Genomic DNA, 17,884 nt, shown 5'->3' with positions numbered 1-17,884 from the left:
AGCACTTTCTCAACTGTCTCTAGACATTGCCAAATGTTTTCAGGGGATCAGGGTGGCACTCAACTGTCCTCAGCTGAGAACTAATGGAACACATTTATTTATGCCAGAAGGTTTGATAACAGGAAGCAGACCAACAGAAAAAAATACTTAGGGATTTAACATAATACAGCCCCCAAGAAATATGAGAAAGAGCAGAAATAGCAATGAAAGTGTTTCACCAGCAGCTTCACAGTTCTCCAGACCAGATAGTGTTTTAAATGTGCAGTCAGAATGAGAATGAAGGTTGTTCCTGTATCTCCCTCCCACTCCCAGGCCAGAGTCTCCCACTTCCTGGGAACTGGAAGAAAGAATCAGAGGAACCCCAGTTGAGGGTCCATGGATGTGGTTCAATGTAACATCCATACGCTCCCTGATATTACTTGCAAAGTGTTGTGCGTATGGCAATGTTTGGGACACTTTTGCCATATTGTCAAAGAAGTCTAAGACACAATGGGCTAGGGACCACTTCCCTAAGGCATCACCCACTACCTCCTTGGTACCTCAGGTCACACACGACCTATTTGGGAGCAGTCATTGTGTATCCTGGGTAAATAACTTCAGAAAATAAAAGTTTACATCTGTGTTCTGTTCTTCTTTCACTTTGCATAATCACACACTAAAAATGACCCATTTTATAACTTGTTCATTTGAGTAGCTATATTTTTGTTTTAAATATATTTTTCACAAAAGTTTAAAATAAAACAAATGTGAAATCCTTTGACTTTCAGTGAAAGTGTGGTAGTTTGACCCTATTTATCAAAAGATATAATTTTGCCATAATACATTGATTCTTTAGAGAAAATAACCTTATCACTTGATTTCTCCCATGAAACACTATGGGAAATTCTCTGGCCTACAAAGTCACCTTTCTCCTCACGTCTGCCCTGTGAGGAGACGTGAGGAGCGCCTTATGCCACTCAGTGGCCACACTTCCTTCGGCTGATGTGAAAGTGTAAAAAGATCAGCTCTATGGAATACGAGAAAATAACATGACATTGTTCTTTCTATGTGACAGCCATACCTTCCCCAGGCCACCTGGGTGGTCATGTTTCTTTGTGTTCCCGTCAAGACCTTGGCCAGGGCAGAGGAAATGCTCCAGGGTCAACAAAAGCACATTTCCTGCTACACAAGTAAATCCTCAGTCTAAAGGGTCACCAGGGAAAATCTGTATCACCCAAACCCTCCTTTGGTCATCTAGTTCTTAGTGTCCATGTCAGTAGATACTGGGCAGTAAAATAATGGCCCCCCGACAGATGTTCACATCCTAATCCCTGAAACCTGTGACAGTGACATGATGAAAGAGACTACAAATGAGATCAAGTTTAGGACCTTGAGTTGAGAGATTATCCTGGATCATCTGGGTAGGCTCAATGTCATCATAAAGTTTTTGTACGACAGAAGCAGAAGGGTCAGAGTCAGAGCAAAAGATGAGAGGACAGAAGAAAAGGTCAGCAGAGTCATGCAAGGCCACAAGCCAAGTAGTTTGGGGGATTCTAAACATTGATAAAGGCAGGACATGAATTTTCTCCCAGAGCCTCCAGAAGGAGCCAGCCCTAACTGACTCGTTCCTGGGCTTCTGACCTCCAACACTGTAAGATAATAAATTTCTATTGTTTTTGGCCACTTAGTTTGTGGTTATTTGTTATAGCAGCAATAGGAAACCAATAAACTAATACACTGATTTATTCACAAAGAAGCCAATCTGGTTGCCTGAGCTCATAATTGATGACCTAAGCAACACAACCACTGGGCGCGCGCGCGCGCACACACACACACACACACACACGGGCCTGCCACTGAACCCTCCCTCACAACAACCTCCTAGGGACAGTGCAGTTATTACCTCACTTTAGAGATGAGTCGTCATCAATGAAGTCAGCACCAGAGCAGCAGTTTAATTCCAGAGCCTGAGCCCTGGCTGGTTGGCTCAGTGGTAGAGCGTCGGCCTGGCGTGCATGAGTCCCGGGTTCGATTACCGGCCAGGGCACACAGGAGAAGCACCCATCTGCTTCTCCACCCCTCCCCCTCTCCTTCCTTTCTGTCTCTCTCTTCCCCTCTCGCAGCCGAGGTTCCATTGGAGCAAAGTTGGCCCGGGCGCTGAGGATGGCTTCATGGCCTCTGCCTCAGGTGCTAGAATGGCTCTGGTTGCAACAAAGTGATGCCCCAGATGGGCAGAGCATCGCCGCCTGGTGGGCATGCCGGGTGGATCCCGGTCAGGCACATGCGGGGTCTGTCTGACTGCCTCCCCGTTTCCAACTTCAGAAGAATACAAAAAAAAAAATTCCAGAGCCTGAATCATTACATAAACATCCCTATTGCTGCTAGTTCTAAGTGTTTTGTGTCTAATATAATGTAAAAACCATGTTTTATGCATAAAGATATAGTTCTTTATAAATAAAAACTACATTTTTTTTTTTTTTTTATAGCCAGGCCTTTATTTAGAAATCTGATATGTTAACTTAGCGTTTTCCACCAACACGGGGAGCCGAAACCTTCACAGGCTTCACAATCTTTTGCTTCGGCGCTGCCTTTGTGGGAGCCTTAGTAGCAGCCATTGCTGTCTTTTTAGACGCTTGCTTAGCCTTTTTTGCTTCCTTGGCAGCCCTGATAGCTTGTTCCCGTTGAGCTTTCCTAACTTCAGGTTTCTGATTCCTCTTGGCCATTATGTCAGCAAGAGAAGCACCAGTGATGGCCCTCTGGAATTTGACAGCTCGGCGGGTCCTTTTCTTTTGAATTTCTTCCGACTGTCCCTTCTTGTGCTTCCTTCGGTAGAGGACAGTCCAGTTTATCTGCCGAGGGTTCCTCTTGGAAAGGAAGGCCGACTCGCATTTTGCATTTAGAAACTGGAAAACCTTCCCGTCGGTCCTGGCGTAGCGCCTCCCGTGCCCGGGGTAGATCTTGTACCCGCTGAAACTGCACAGCTCCACCTCCATGGTTCCGGATGCCGGGAAGAAGGCGAGTGGGTCAATAAAAACTACATTTTGATTACCATGGTGTGTGAAAAGAGTTGGGCAGATTTCATCGAATCTGGAGGGTTGGTTTGAGACAACCTGTCCTAAATCATGGACTCTGTGGAAAAGAAAAAAAAATTTACTTCAAATCAAGGGGACTCCCAAAGAAATGCCCCAGCTGAGACATGCCTGGGGAGCCACCACGAGGGCCAAGGCCCAGGCAGCAGATACAAAACTGGAACCGACAGCAGTCAAGTGGGCATGTTGCACCAGAGGCGTTGCTGCTCTGGGTCTGGCCCCAGCATCTCTCACGGCTGCTCTAGACATATGCTCCCAGGAAAGGAGCAGCAGGATTCATCCATGTGTACCCTGGACAGGAGGAACAGAGGATAAAAGGTATCCCTGAAAGAAGCTTCATGACAAAATCAGAAGTTGTTAGCATTTACCACTGGTTCTTATAACTTTACTAAGTAGCATTCTTCATTTTTTTAAACCTTACTTAATAACACTGAGGTTATTTATTTGCTGGGCTACAACTACCCAATAAAATACTGAAGTTCATTAATACCTTTCCACTTCCCAGAGTCACTTTGCTCTTACAATGGAGGGCATTTTATGAAATAAAGGGCCAAGTCATGCATAATCACATAATTCTGCAAGCTAGTTTTCTATATTATGTTATCCTTTTCCTTTTTATACACATATACGTTTTTAGCTCAAAGAATTTTTTTTTTTTTTTTACAGAGACAGAGAGAGGGAGTCAGAGAGAGGGATAGATAGGGACAGGCAGACAGGAACAGAGAGAAATGAGAAGCATCAATTATCAGTTTTTTGTTGCAACACCTTAGTTGTTCATTGATTGCTTTCTCATATGTGCCTTGACTGCGGGCCTTCAGCAGACCGAGTAACCCCTTGCTCGAGCCAGCGACCTGAGTCCAAGCTGGTGAGCTTTGCTCAAACCAGATGAGCCTGCACTCAAGCTGGCAACCTTGGGGTCCCGAACCTGGGTCCTCCACATCCCAGTCCAACGCTCTATTCATTGCGCCACCGCCTGGTCAGGCTAGCTCAAAGAATTTAAAACCACTTATGAAATGCATATACCAGTTTGGGAATCTAGAAAATAAGCAAAACAAAGTTATTGGAAACTCCACCCAAAGAATCATCATGCACAATTTTTTTTTAAAACTTTGATAAAATACACATAATATATAATTTGCCATCTTAACAAATTTCAGCATACACTTTGAGACTTCGGCATTAAAATACCTTCACACTGTTGTGTGGCCGTCTTCGCTGTCTACCCACAGAACTCTTTTCATCTTGCAAAACTGAAACTTTGTGCTGCTAAACAGTAACGCCCATCCCCCTTCTCCCAGCTTCTGGCAGAGACTTGCTGTCTCTGAATTTGCCTATCCTAGGAACCTGCTATAAGTAGAATCATCCAATATTTGTCCCTTTGTGACAGGCTTATTTCACTTAGCATGCTGCCTTCAAGTTTTATCCATGTAGTAGAGGTGTCAGAATTCCCTTCCTTTTTAAGACAGAACAATATTCCTTTGAATATATACACCCCTTTTTTGTTTTTTGCATTTATCCATCGATAGACATTGAGTTGCTTTCTCCCTTTTGTCCACTGTGAATAATGCTGCTATGAACATGGATGTCCAAGTAGCTGAGCATTTAATTTTCTTGAGTATATGCCCAGAATTGGTATTGCTGGATCATATGATACATTTGTGTTTATTTTTATTTTTTTAGTAACTGCCATACTGTTTCAGATTCGTTTTTATAAACGTGGATCATCATCTGATCTCTCTGTTTCTGGTTCCCAGTGGACTGCCGAGTGTCCTGACCGGGGTTTGAAGCTGCACTTTGTTAGCTCTTAGGAAAGGTCTTCTGAATCTCTCAGGACACAGTGGGAGGACAGCAGAGCTGGGGGGTGACACTGAGGGGCTGGGGACAACTATTTCAACCAGAGCTTCTCCATTGCTCAGTATTTCTATGTTAGGCTTCCTCTTAAAATATTTCAAGAGGGAGTGTCTCACATTTTTTTAAAAAGTGTGAAAGCCTGTCTCTAAATATGGAACAACACCCCAACCAATGCAAATTCTTTTGTTTCAAATACTGTGTGAAGGTACAATAGTTGCATTGTTTACACAACAGTACACTACAGTTTGTGTTCAGTGTCGAATGTTAAAGTTCCTCAACTGACCTGGAATCACAAAGTGTCCTGGAGCCTTCAGCGGTACAGCTGGGACCCAAGGGCAGCAGCGGCTGGAAGGGGGCGTGCTGGCTGTGGGCAAGGCCCCCCGCAGGGCTGGGCCGTCTGCCTCCAGCCTCGTCCAGCCCCACACAACCTCACCTTACTCTTGAAGACATTTCAGGGGAAAAAAATAAAGCTAGAAGCCAGAAAGGGCTATTGTAACTTCAAAGCACTAGTCCAGAACAGAGTGTCGCTGACTCAAAAGACCAAAAAAAAGGAGAGAATTAGATAAAAAAGAATGATAGAGATACAAATAAAATTTGAACTTGACTCTACCTGAGGATGAGAGAGGAGGCAGACATAAACCTAGGCTGACATGTGCGTGTGAGTGTGTGTGTGTGTGTGTGTGTGTGTGTGTGTGTGTGTGTGTTCATTTTGTCTAAACAGGTAAAGGGAAAAACTGGAAGTCCCATCAATCTTGACTTTACATTCTAACTGCTTTTAGCATCACCTACTCTGGCTTCTCCTCTCATTTCTTCTCCTCTTCTTTTCTTTTCTTTTTTTTTTTTTATCAAGTGAGAGGCAGGGAGGCAGAAAGACAGACTCTCACATGCGCCCTGGCCGGGATCCACACGGCAACCCCCATCTAGGGGCTGCTGTTCTGTCACTTGGCAACTGAGCTATTTTAGTACTTGAGGGAGGCCTTGAAGCCACCCTCAGTGTCCAGGGTCAACTTGCTCATAGAGCCATGGCTGCAGGACGAGAAGAGAGAGAGAGAGTTAGAGAGAGAGAAAAAAAGGGGGGAGGGGAAAGGGTAGAGAAGCAGATGGATGTTTCTCATGTGTGCCCTGACCTAGAATCGAATCCGGCACTTCCATACACCAGGCTGATGCTCTACCGCTGACCCAACTGGCCAGAGCCTCTTATTTCTTTTCAACGTCAGATGTTGATCAGTAGCATGGTATTTCCCATCATTATCTACTGCTTAGCGATGACACACATTCACACTCAAGTGTGCCCCCTGGGGTGTGAACCCAACTCATACCAATGTCAGAAGGGGCTGTAAGGAGTTAACAGAATGCATCTCTCTCCCATTTCTTCTTGGTGCTCTGGTCCCATTTGGACAGTAAAGCTTTTGAGAGGGATGAAACTTCCCCCAAGGAATCTAAAAAAAGGAATTAATTTCAATATAATACAAAACAATACCTCCTGGAGCCAGAGCCACAGTGCTACAGGTCATAAACACTGCACTGTGAAAAGGCTTAATTTAGTCATTAAAATGAATTGGCATCAAACTGGTTTTCCTTTTACAGGTGAAAAAATAAGACCTGGGACAATTAAATTATAGTCATGTGCCACTTAAGGATGGGGATACATTCTGAAAAATGAGTCATTAGGTCATTTCATCATTGTGTGAACATTACACAATGAGCACTTACACAAACCCGGATTGTCTAGCCTACTGCACACCTACACTGTATGAGAGAGCCTAATTGCTCCTAGGCAACAAGCCTTTTTACTGTACAAACAACATGAGAGTAATTCAAGGGCAAAAAAAGAAATGATACAATCTAGGAATACAAACAAGTGCCTGAGGCTGCTGCCACCGTAACACAACTGTTTTACTGCAAACTGGCCTTTCGAATAAATAGAAAGAAGGCACTCTTAAATAATAGTAAATAATATAGTATGATAAACACATAAGCCAGTAACATACTCATTTGTTATCATTATCAAGCATTATGTACTGTACATAATTGTACGCGCTCTACTTCTATACAACGGACAGAGCGATAGATTTGTTTACACCAGCATTGCCACAAGTACATGAGCAATGCCTTGCAGTACAAAACTAGATTGCTACCAGCATCACTAACCCATAGGAATATTTCGGCTCCATTATAATTTCATGAGACCACCATTGTATGTGCGATCAATCATTGACCAAAATGTCATTATTCGGTGCATGACTCTACTATTCTCAGGTCCCACAGAAAGAGTGACAGTCTCAAAATCAAGCCTTCTGCTTTCCAGTATGTGGGATGAGAGCCTTCTGGGAACCTTGTGTGCTGTAAACTTCCCCTCTACACACTTCCATAAATGAGTTTATTCAAAGAGTATATACATAAGAACTTTCCTTGTGTGTTTTAGGGTAAGAAAATATTACACAAACTAGATACCATTAGCTGTGACTCACAGCTCCGACCCCAGAAGAGACCACAAACGTAAGTGCACGGCTGCCAGTTGGCCACATGCTCTGGAACAATAGGAAGAGCAGCTTTGGGGAGGGGGTCTATCTGTGTGGTTGTCTGTAAGGTGTGGTCACAAACAGGAAAGAAGGCCCTTTGCAGCAGGTTTAGGAGTCTGATCTTGATCTAGCTTTACTGTCTGGAAAGCCATGCATAGTTTTAAACGAATGTGTGCTATCAGTACTAGGGAGTTTAAGAAAAATAACATGGTCCACTGTCTGGTGTTAACAGAGGCTAGGAAGCCTGCCAGTAGACCACTCCGATGGCCCACTCTGAACCTCAAATCAATGAAGCCAGGATCTCTTGGGTGGGAACAAAAGCAATTGAATTGATTCCAGAGTGGGCAATGGTTGAGGATCATGGACAGACCAGTGAGGGAAAGTTCTCTGATTCTCAACCTTTGCCCCATGCCATTGTGGAGGCTGGCAAGTCCAAACTTTGCAGGACAAGGTAATCAGCCTGCAGACCCAGAGAAGAGTTGATGTTGCAGCTCAAGCTTGAAGAACTCCGGAGGCAGAATTTTCTCTTCCTTGGTGGACCTCTTAATGCCTTCAACTGATTAGATGAGCCCCTTTACGTTGTGGTGGGTTATTTGCCTTACCGAGTGAACTGATTTATATGTTAATCTTATTGTTGGGCAAACCAATGTGTTTCATATATATTAGGTTTGCTTGCTTGTATTTTGCATTGGCACAGGGTAGCGCCATGTGTATATAGTCTATGGAAGGCTGCGGGGTACTTGCCCTCAGGTGGCAGATTACAAATTGTGGATTGCCTGCTATCACTGAAAGGGGCCATTATTTGCTATTGTTTACTGGAGGGTTTTTTTTTTTTACCCCGGCCTATTTGTCTAGAGAGCACAGAGGGAGACAGGGAGTGCTGAGGGGCTTGGGAGCCCTGATTTCCACCCAGCCTATTTGGCTGGGGAGTGCTGAGATTGGTGGGGTCCTGAGATGGAAGAAAGGGAAGCGGTCTTCCCTGCCTGTTTGCTCATCTGCCATTAAGAAACTTTAATAAACACAATGGCCCACCTTTTTCTGGCTTCACAGTTCCTTTACTGTCTGCCCGAATTCAATGGGAACCTGCATGACCATGGCAGCAGCCACTGGCCTTACACTCATATAAAAAAAACTTCACAGCAACATCTAGGTTGATGTTTGACCAAATAGCTGGGTACAATGGCTTAGCCAAGGTGACACATAAAAATGATGATCATGTTGGGTTTCTTCTTTTTCTCATGGACTGTGGAGAATCACCAAAGAATTTGAAGTGGGGAGAAGCATAATTGCATGTGTTTTAGACAGACCTCTGGCTGCATTGTGAACGGTATATGTGGAAGGCTGCCATCACAAGCAGTGGGACAGATGTAGGCAAACTCAGCAAGGGTGAGAGACAAGGGAGAATGACATGCAGCAGAGGCAGGGGGGTGCAGAGGCCACGGGGATGTGATCATCAGAATTTCAGATATTATTTGTCAATTCACTCTCTGTCTTCTACACCATATCTTAATTTTCACAAAGCCTCAACTTAAACTTGAGAGTATCTATTGGTTCCCAACTCCCCACTTTTTATTCTTTTTTAAAAAGGATTTTATTTATTTATTTTAGAGATGAGGAGAGAGAGAGAGAGAGAGAGAGAAGGGGAAGAGCAGGAAGCATCAACTCCCATATGTGCCTTGACCAGGCAAACCCAGGGTTTCAAACCAGCGAACTCAACGTTCCAGGTCGACACTGTATTCACTGTGCCACCGCCTGGTTAGGCTCTTTGATGTAGTTTTTGCCATTGCCTTGGCTCCAGACTTGCATCCAGGAAAGATACCCCCTGAGCCTACTGTCAGGCTGGACTCCCAGGACCTCCAACTCAGACTTCCACTTGTCAGGAAGGGATGTGGAGTCCAGTGACAGTCAGCATTTTTAAGGGGTTGAGGTCCCTGTACTTCATGCTGTTAGATGACTAAACACTCCATCTTGAAAAGTCCACTTGGCACTAGTCATGAAAAGGCCTCCTTAGCCTTCACTGTGCTTCTGAATGTCTGCACTCTGGCACTGGTCACATCCTCCAACCATTGCCACTCTGCGCTTCCCCCTCCTCACCTCTTCTCTCCCCAAGACATTTCCAGCAGACTGGCAAGGCTGTGAGAAGGTATGGGGTAAAGAATGCATTTGCCTCTGTTAACTTATCCCAGGAGAGCAGGGTAGCATCCTGAACTTCCAGAGATAGAAAATGCACAGAGACTGTTGACTCTGCTCCTCTATCTGACAGAGGAGGAGGAGAGGGATGGAGTCACAATCTGTGCCCTTTGCTCAAGGTCCCACGGGGAGTTCAAGGAAGAAATAAGACTGTGGGCCCTAAGCCCTTCTTCTCTGAGCAGGGCTTTTTCTACCATACCCTGTGGTACTAATATTGTCACAAGACAATGTTAAAAAGTGTCCCACACATTCAGTGAAGAAAGAGGACTTTAATTATGAAGAGTACGTATTGAGAATGCTTAGGAAAAGGAGTTTTTACTTCCTGAGAGAAGCCAAGCTAAATGGCTCCATGGAGTCTCCTTACCCTTGATCTCTGATGTGGAAAATAAGTTGCTATTTAAACTTGAAAATGATACTGTCTGCTATCCACTGATTCTGTTATACTAATGCATGTATTTGACTTGCCAACATCTCTTCTATCTTCAGTTCTCCCACACTTCTATCTGTTAAAATGAATAGAAAACCTTCCTGGATATTAGTTGGTCGGTCAAAAAAGTTAATAAATCACTTGTGTAAGACCGACTGCTGAGAAGAAAAGATGGCGCTGGCATAGGCAGATGTACCAACATCCACCTCCCAGAACCAAAGTGGATTGCAAACTAATTTTAAGAACTATCATCTGGAAAAACCAACTTTGGACTAAACTAAGAGGACTCTTCAACCAAGGAACACTGAAGAAGCCACACCAAGATTGGTAGGAAAAGTAGAAACATGGAGAGGGCTGCCCAGCTCCCTGGAGTGAACGACAGCCGGGAGAGACTCGATTGGCAGGAAGTGAGGTTAGCAGAGAGGGGAGGGTCCTGAGCCCCAGAAACAAAGCCCCAGCCTGCAGCCCCAGAGCCTAGAAGAGGTGTATGGACAGTATTTAGCTGGAAACAAGACGGGATACTGTGTATGAGAAAGAGTCTGATTTCTTAGACCCAGGATTCTTCTTAAAGGGACTGCACAGAAAACGTCTCTCACAACCACTCACCTGGGGCTCCAGGGATGGGGAGAGAGGAAAGGACCAGAGTAGCAGGAAGAGAGTGTAATCTAGGAGGCACAGGGAGAAACATTTTGGGAGACAGCCACCCTAATCCCTGGGACGAGTCACTACCCAAATCTGAAGTGAATATTTCCCCTGGAAACAGCAATACCAGCAAAGGGAAGCAGGACACCAGCCAAACAAGCTCCCCCTGTGGCACTCAGAGCAGAGTTGCTTAGAAGGAGGGAGCTTTCGGGACTACAGTAGTGAGTGTTAGGGTCTGAGCTGCAGCGCCTGCACCCCACACAGCTGAGGGCTTGCCGGAGGGCAGGCAGCGGCGGGAAGCAGAGGCATGGTTCTGTCGACAGGGGCGGAAGCCTGCTGGCTGCCACTGGGCTCACGTGTGAGCTCAGTCTTGCCCGGCTGGGGAGCAGTAGACATGCAAAAACGGTCAAGCCCAGCTGCCAGCAGCCTGTAACCCAGCCTGCGGGAGAAGGGCAGGAACCCCAAAAGGGGTGGAGAGAAGCCCTTGAGCAAGGGTGCAGGAGCACAGCCTTGCCCCACCCGTAGACTGAGGCTTGTGGCCTGAATTGGGAGCTGGGTCCTCCAGCGGGGGTGGAGCCAAAAGCCAAGAACAGGTGGAGTTCCGCTACTGGCCGGTAGAGCCAAGGCTTGCAGCCATTCCACGAGTAGGCTCCTCCTGCAAGGGCGGGGTGAAAGCCCGGAAACATGCAGAGACCCGCAGCTGAGCAAAGGTGCTCGCCACTGCCCTCAGGGCCAAGCATAACGCCACCCATGGGGGCAGGGCAAAGGCCAAGGCCACCAAGGCTTGTGCACCTGAGCACATGATCACAGCCACTCCCGTGAAGGAGAGGTGGAAACCGCAGCAACAGCCCCAGTGGGCAGACACTGGCAACGCCCAAACCCAAAAGCCCTAGGCAGCAACAGAAGAGGGGGTGGTGGGCCTGCAGACAGACCATACATAGAAAACAGAGGCCATACCCAATGGACTTCAGTGGCCAAAACCTTCCTTTACACAGAGAAAATGCAAAGGTAGAGAAATGCAACACAAATGAACCAAGAGAAATCCCCAGAAAAGAACCTAAATGAATCAGATATAACCAAATTACCAGATGTAGAGTTTAAAATAACGATTGTTAGGATGCTCAAAGATATTAGAACAACAATAGATGGTCATTACGAACACCTAAATAAACAGATAGCAAATATAAAAAAGGACATTGAAATAATAAAAATGAATTAGTTAGAAATGACAAATACAATATCTGAAATAAAGAACACAATGGAAGAAATTAAAAGCAGGATGGATGAAGCAGAGAATCAAATCAGCGTGTTAGAGGACACGATAAATAAAGACATGGAAGTAGAGCAGAAAAAAGAAAAGAGACTCAAAAAGTCTGAGTAAACTCTAAGAGAGCTCTGTGACAACATGAAGAGAAATAACATCAGCATCATTGGGGTTCCTGAAGAAGAAGAGAAAGAACAAGGGATAGAGACTTTGTTCAAGCATATCATAGCTGAGAATTTCCCTCAATTAAGGCAGGAAAACATCTCACATGTCAGGAAGTGCAGAGAACTCCATTAAGGAGAAACTCAAAGAAATCAACAGAAAGACACATCATAATTAAAATACCAAAGCTAAGTGATAAAGAGAAAACATTAAAAGCTGCTAGAGAAAAAAAGACTATCACCTACAAAGGAGCCCCCATAAGGATGACTTCTGACTTCTCAACAGAAACACTTGAGGCCAGAAGGGAATGGCAAGAAATATTCAAAGTAATGCAGAACAAGAGCCTACAGGCCCTGGCCAGTTGGCTCAGTGGTACAGCATCGGCCTGGCATGCAGAAGTCCTGGGTTCGGTTCCCGGCCAGGGCACACAGGAGAAGCGCCCATCTGCTTCTCCCCCTCCCCCTCTCCTTCCTCTCTGTCTCTCTCTTCCCCTCCCGCAGCCGAGGCTCCATTGGAGCAAAGATGGCCTGGATGCTGGGGATGGCTCCCTGGCCTCTGCCCCAGGTGCTGCAGTGACTATGGTCACGACAGAGCAACGCCCCGGATCGCCCCGGATGGGCAGAGCATCGCCCCCTGGTGGGCAGAGTGTTGCCCCTGGTGGGCGTGCTGGGTGGATCCTGGTCGGGCGCATGTGGGAGTCTGTCTGACTGTCTCTCCCCATTTCCAGCTTCAGAAAAATACAAAAAAATAAAAATAAAAATAAAAAAATAAAAAAAGAGCCTACAACCAAGACTACTTTATCCAGCAAGGCTATCATTTAAAATTGAAGGAGAAATAAAAAGCTTTACAGACAAAAGAAATTCAAGGAATTCACTACAACCAAACCAAGGCTGCAAGAAATGCTAAGGGACCTGTTGTAAACAGCTCAAAGGAGAAAAAGAATATAGCAAAAGAGGAATACAGTTTTAAAGAATAAAATGGCAATAAACAATTACATATCAATAATAACCTTAAATGTAAATGGATTAAATGATCCGATCAAAAGACATAGGGTAGCTGTGTGGATAAGAAAACAGGACCCATACATATGCTGTCTACAAGAGACACACCTTAAAACAAAAGATGCACACAGACTGAAGATAAAAGTATGAAAAAAATATTTCACGCAAATGGAAATGAAAAAAAAGCTGGGGTAGCAATACTTATATCACACAAAATGGACTTTAAAACAAAGACTATAGTTAGAGATAAAGAAGGTCACTACATAATGATAAAGGGAGCAATCCAACAGGAAGATATAACTGTTATAAATATCTACACACCAAATATAGGAGCACCTAAATATATAAAGCATACTTGATGGATTTAAAGGGTGAGATCAACAGCAATACTATAAGAGTTAGGGATTTCAATACCCCATTAACTTCATTAGATAGATCCTCAAGAAAGAAAATTAACAAAGAAACAGCAGACTTAAAGGACATATTAAATCAACTCGATATAATAGATATCTTCAGAACCTTTCACCTTAAAACAGCAGAATATACATTCTTTTCAAGCGCTCATGGTACATTCTTTAGAATAGACCACATGTTAGGGCACAAAAGCGGTCTCAACAAATTTAAGAAGTTTGAAATCATATCAAGCATTTTCTCTGATCACAATGGCATGAAACTAGAAATCAACCACAACAGAAAAACTGAAAACTACTCAAACACATGGAAACTAAATAGCATGTTATTAAATAACAAATGGGTAAAAAATGAGATCAAAGAAGAAATTTAAAAATTCCTAGAAACAAACGATAATGAGCATACATCAACTCAAAATTTATGGAACACAGCAAAAGCAGTCCTGAGAGAGAAGTTTATAGCATTACAGGCATACCTCTTGAAGCTAGAAAAAGCTCAAATAAACAACTTGACCCTACATCTAAAAGAACTAGAAAAAGAACAGCAAGTAAAGCCCAGAGCTAGTAGAAGGAAAAAAATATTAAAGATCAGAGCAGAAATAAATGACATAGAGGCTAAAGAAATAATACAGAGGATCAATGAAACCAGGAGCTGGTTCTTTGAAAAGGTAAACAAGATCGATGAACCTTTAACCAGACTCACTAAGAAAAAAACAGAGAGAACTCAAATAAATAAAATTAGAAACGAGAGTAGAGAAATAACATGTGACACAACAGAAATACAAAATATTGTAAGAAAATACTATGAAGAACTGTACGCCAAAAAACTAGACAACCTAGATGAAATGGACAAATTCCTTGAAACATACAATCTTCCAAAAATCAATCTGGAAGAATCAGAAAACCTAAACGGACCAATTAAAACAAATGAGATTGAAACAGTTATCACAAAACTCCCAAAAAAGAAAAGTCCTAGGCCTGATGGCTTCACAATTGAATTCTACCAAATATTCAAAGAAGAACTAACTCCTATCCTTCTCAAGCTATTTCAAAAAATTCAAGAGGAAGGAAGACTTCCAACTCCTTTTGTGAGGCAAGCATAATTCTGATTCCAAAACCAGGCAAAGACAACACAAAGAAAGAAAATTATAGGCCAATATTCCTGATGAATATAGATGCAAAAGTCCTCAACAAAATATTAGCAAACCAGATCCAGCAATATATGGAAAAAATCATACACCATGATCAAGTGGGATTTATTCTGGGGAGGCAAGGCTGGTACAATATTCGCAAATCAATCAATGTGATTCATCACATAAAAAAAAGGAAGGAGAAAAAACACATGATAATTTCAACAGATGCAGAAAAAGCATTTGATAAAATCCGGCACCCACTCATGATCAAAACTCTCAGCAAAGTGGGAATACAGGGAACATACCTCAACATGATAAAGGCCATCTATGACAAACCCACAGCCAATATCATACTCAATGGGCAAAAATTAAAAGCAATCCCCTTAAGATCAGGAACAAGGCAGGGGTGCCCCCTTTCACCACTCTTATTCAACATAGTCCTGGAAGTCCTAGCCACAGCAATCAGACAAGAAGAAGAAATAAAAGGCATCCAAGTGGAAAAGAAGAAGTAAAACTATCATTATCTGCAGATGATATGATATTGTATATAGAAAACCCTAAAGTCTCAGTAAAAAAACAACTACTAGACCTGATAAATGAATTCAGCAAGGTGGCAGGATATAAAATTAATACTCAGAAATCAGAGGCATTTTTATACACTAACAATGAACTGTCAGAAAGATAAATTAAGGAATCAATCCCCTTTACCATTGCAACCAAAAAAATAAAGTACCTAGGAATAAATTTAACCAGGGAGATTAAAAACTTGTACTCAGAAAATTATAAAACTGATAAAAAAAAAATCAGGAAAGATACAAACAAGTGATGGCATATGCCATGCTCATGGTTAGAAAGAATAAACATCATTAAAATGTCTATATTACCTAAAGCAATTTATAAATTCAATGCAATACCGATTAAAATACCAATGACTTACTTCAAAGATATAGAACACATATTCCAAAAATTTATATGAAACCAAAAGAGAACACGAATAGCCTCAGCAATCTTGAAAAGGGAGAATAAAGTGGGAGGTATCACACTTCCAGATATCAAGTTATACTACAAAGCCACTGTACTCAAAACAGCCTGGTACTGGCATAAGAACAGGCATATAGATCAATGGAACAGAACTGAGAACCCAGAAATAAACCCACACTTTTATGGACAACTGATATTTGACAAAGGAGGTAAGAGCATACATTGGAGTAAAGACAGCCTCTGCAACAAATGGTGTTGGGAAAATTGGACAGCTACCTGCAAAAAAAATGAAACTAGACCACCAACTTACACCATTCACAAAAATAAGCTCAAAATGGATAAAAGACTTAAATGTAAGCCGTAAAACCATAAGCATCTTAGAAGAAAACATAGGCAGTAAGCTCTCTGACATCTCTCGGAGCAATATGTTTGCTGATTTGTCTCCACAGGCAAGTGAAACAAAAGACAGGATAAATAAATGGGACTTTATCAAACTAAAAAGCTTCTGCACAGCTAAAGACAATAAGAACAGAATAAAAAGATAAACTACACAATGGGAGAATATATTTGACAATACGTCTGATAAGGGGTTAATAACCAAAATTTATAAAGAACTTGTAAAACTTAATACCAGGAAGACAAACAATCCAATCCAAAAATGGGCAAAAGAAATGAATAGACACTTCTCCGAAGAGGACATACAGATGGCCAACAGGCATATGAAAAAATGCTCAACATCACTAATCACTAGAGAAATGCAAATTAAAACCACAATGAGATATCACCTCACACCAGTCAGAATGGTGCTCATCAACAAAACAACACAGAATAAGTGCTGGCGAGGATGTGGAGAAAAGGGAACCCTCCTGCACTGGTGGTAGGAATGCAAACTGGTGCAGCCACTGTAGAAAACAGTATAAAGATTCCTCAAGAAATTAAAAATTGAACTGCCTTTTGACCCAGCTATACCACTGTTAGGAATATACCCCAAGAACACCATAGCACTGTTTGAAAAGAAGAAATGCACCCCCATGTTTATGGCAGCATTGTTCACAATAGCAAAGATCTGGAAACAGCCCAAGTGTCCGTCAGTGGATGAGTGGATTAAAAAGCTTTGGTACATATATACTATGGAATACTACTCAGCCATAAGAAATGATGACATCAGATCTTTTACAACAACATGGATGGACCTTGATAACATTATACTGAGCGAAATAAGTAAATCAGAAAAAACTAAGAACTATATAATTTCATACATAGGTGGGACATAAAAATGAGACTCAGAGACATGGACAACAGTGTTGGGGTTACAGGGTGGGGGGGAGAGGGAGGGGGTTGGGGGAGGGGAAAGGCACAAAGAAAACCAGTTAGAAGGTGACGGAAGACAATTTTTATCAATGTCACCCCATTAAAATTAATCAAAAAAAAAAAAAAGAATTTGTCTCACAGCTAATTCAGGCAGTTAGAAGAATAGTACAAGGATGCTAATTCTGCTTCTCAGGCCACATCCTGTGAAAGGGACCCCAAGAAAGGTGATTTGGCTCCTCTGATTTTGCCAATTGGATTTAAAAAAATAGGTCAGGAATGTTCTGAAATGGAACTAACAATACATGAGCATAAATTTAAAGGACTTTTAGATACTAGAGCTGATGTATTTGTTATTGCTAAGCTACATTGGCCTAACAGATACATTGGTATCTGTTATTGTTAAGCTTCTTGGCCCACACATGCAGCAGCCACAGAATTACAAGGTATAGGGCAGAGTAAATCCCCTCAACAAAGTTCTAGTTTTCTACAGTAGGAAGATTAAGAAGGTCATTCTGGATTTTTTAAGCCTTATGTGCTCCCTGGATGGCCAGTTAATTTGTGGGGTAGAGATGTTTTAAAAAATATGGGAGCGTTGCTTGTCAGTCCTAATGGTTTAGTCAGTACTCAGATGCTTGATAGGGGATTCTTGCCCACCAAGGGACTAGGGAAAGAACAGCGAGGAATTCTCACCCCCATAGAAGTGGCACCCAATACCAGAAGGCATGGATTAGGATATCAAAATTTAGCATAGGGGCCTTGGTAGCTCCTGCTACCTCATTAATGCATTGTGCAGACCCAATTACTTGGAAATCAGATAATCCTGTATGGTAGACCAATGGCCCCTTTCTCAGGAGAAACTTAGGGCAGCTGCTCAATTGGTACAAGAGCAGCTACAGCTTGGGCACATTGAACCATCTAATAG

At 42.8% G+C, this 17,884-nt stretch overlaps 1 protein-coding gene across 1 annotated transcript; it reads right to left on the bottom strand.

Moving 5' to 3' along the window:
• Window positions 1-2,445: 2,445 nt before the first annotated feature.
• On the bottom strand, window positions 2,446-3,020 carry LOC136328961 (large ribosomal subunit protein eL24-like). Its single transcript, XM_066264928.1, has one exon. The coding sequence runs from the start codon at window positions 2,970-2,972 to the stop codon at window positions 2,499-2,501; it is 474 nt and encodes a 157-aa protein (XP_066121025.1). The 5' UTR covers window positions 2,973-3,020; the 3' UTR covers window positions 2,446-2,498.
• Between the last annotated feature and the right edge of the window lie 14,864 nt (window positions 3,021-17,884).

This window comes from Saccopteryx bilineata, chromosome 3 (genome assembly GCF_036850765.1).
Source record: "Saccopteryx bilineata isolate mSacBil1 chromosome 3, mSacBil1_pri_phased_curated, whole genome shotgun sequence".
Taxonomy (NCBI): Eukaryota; Metazoa; Chordata; class Mammalia; order Chiroptera; family Emballonuridae; genus Saccopteryx; species Saccopteryx bilineata.
This window is presented reverse-complemented; position numbering and strand designations above follow the sequence as displayed.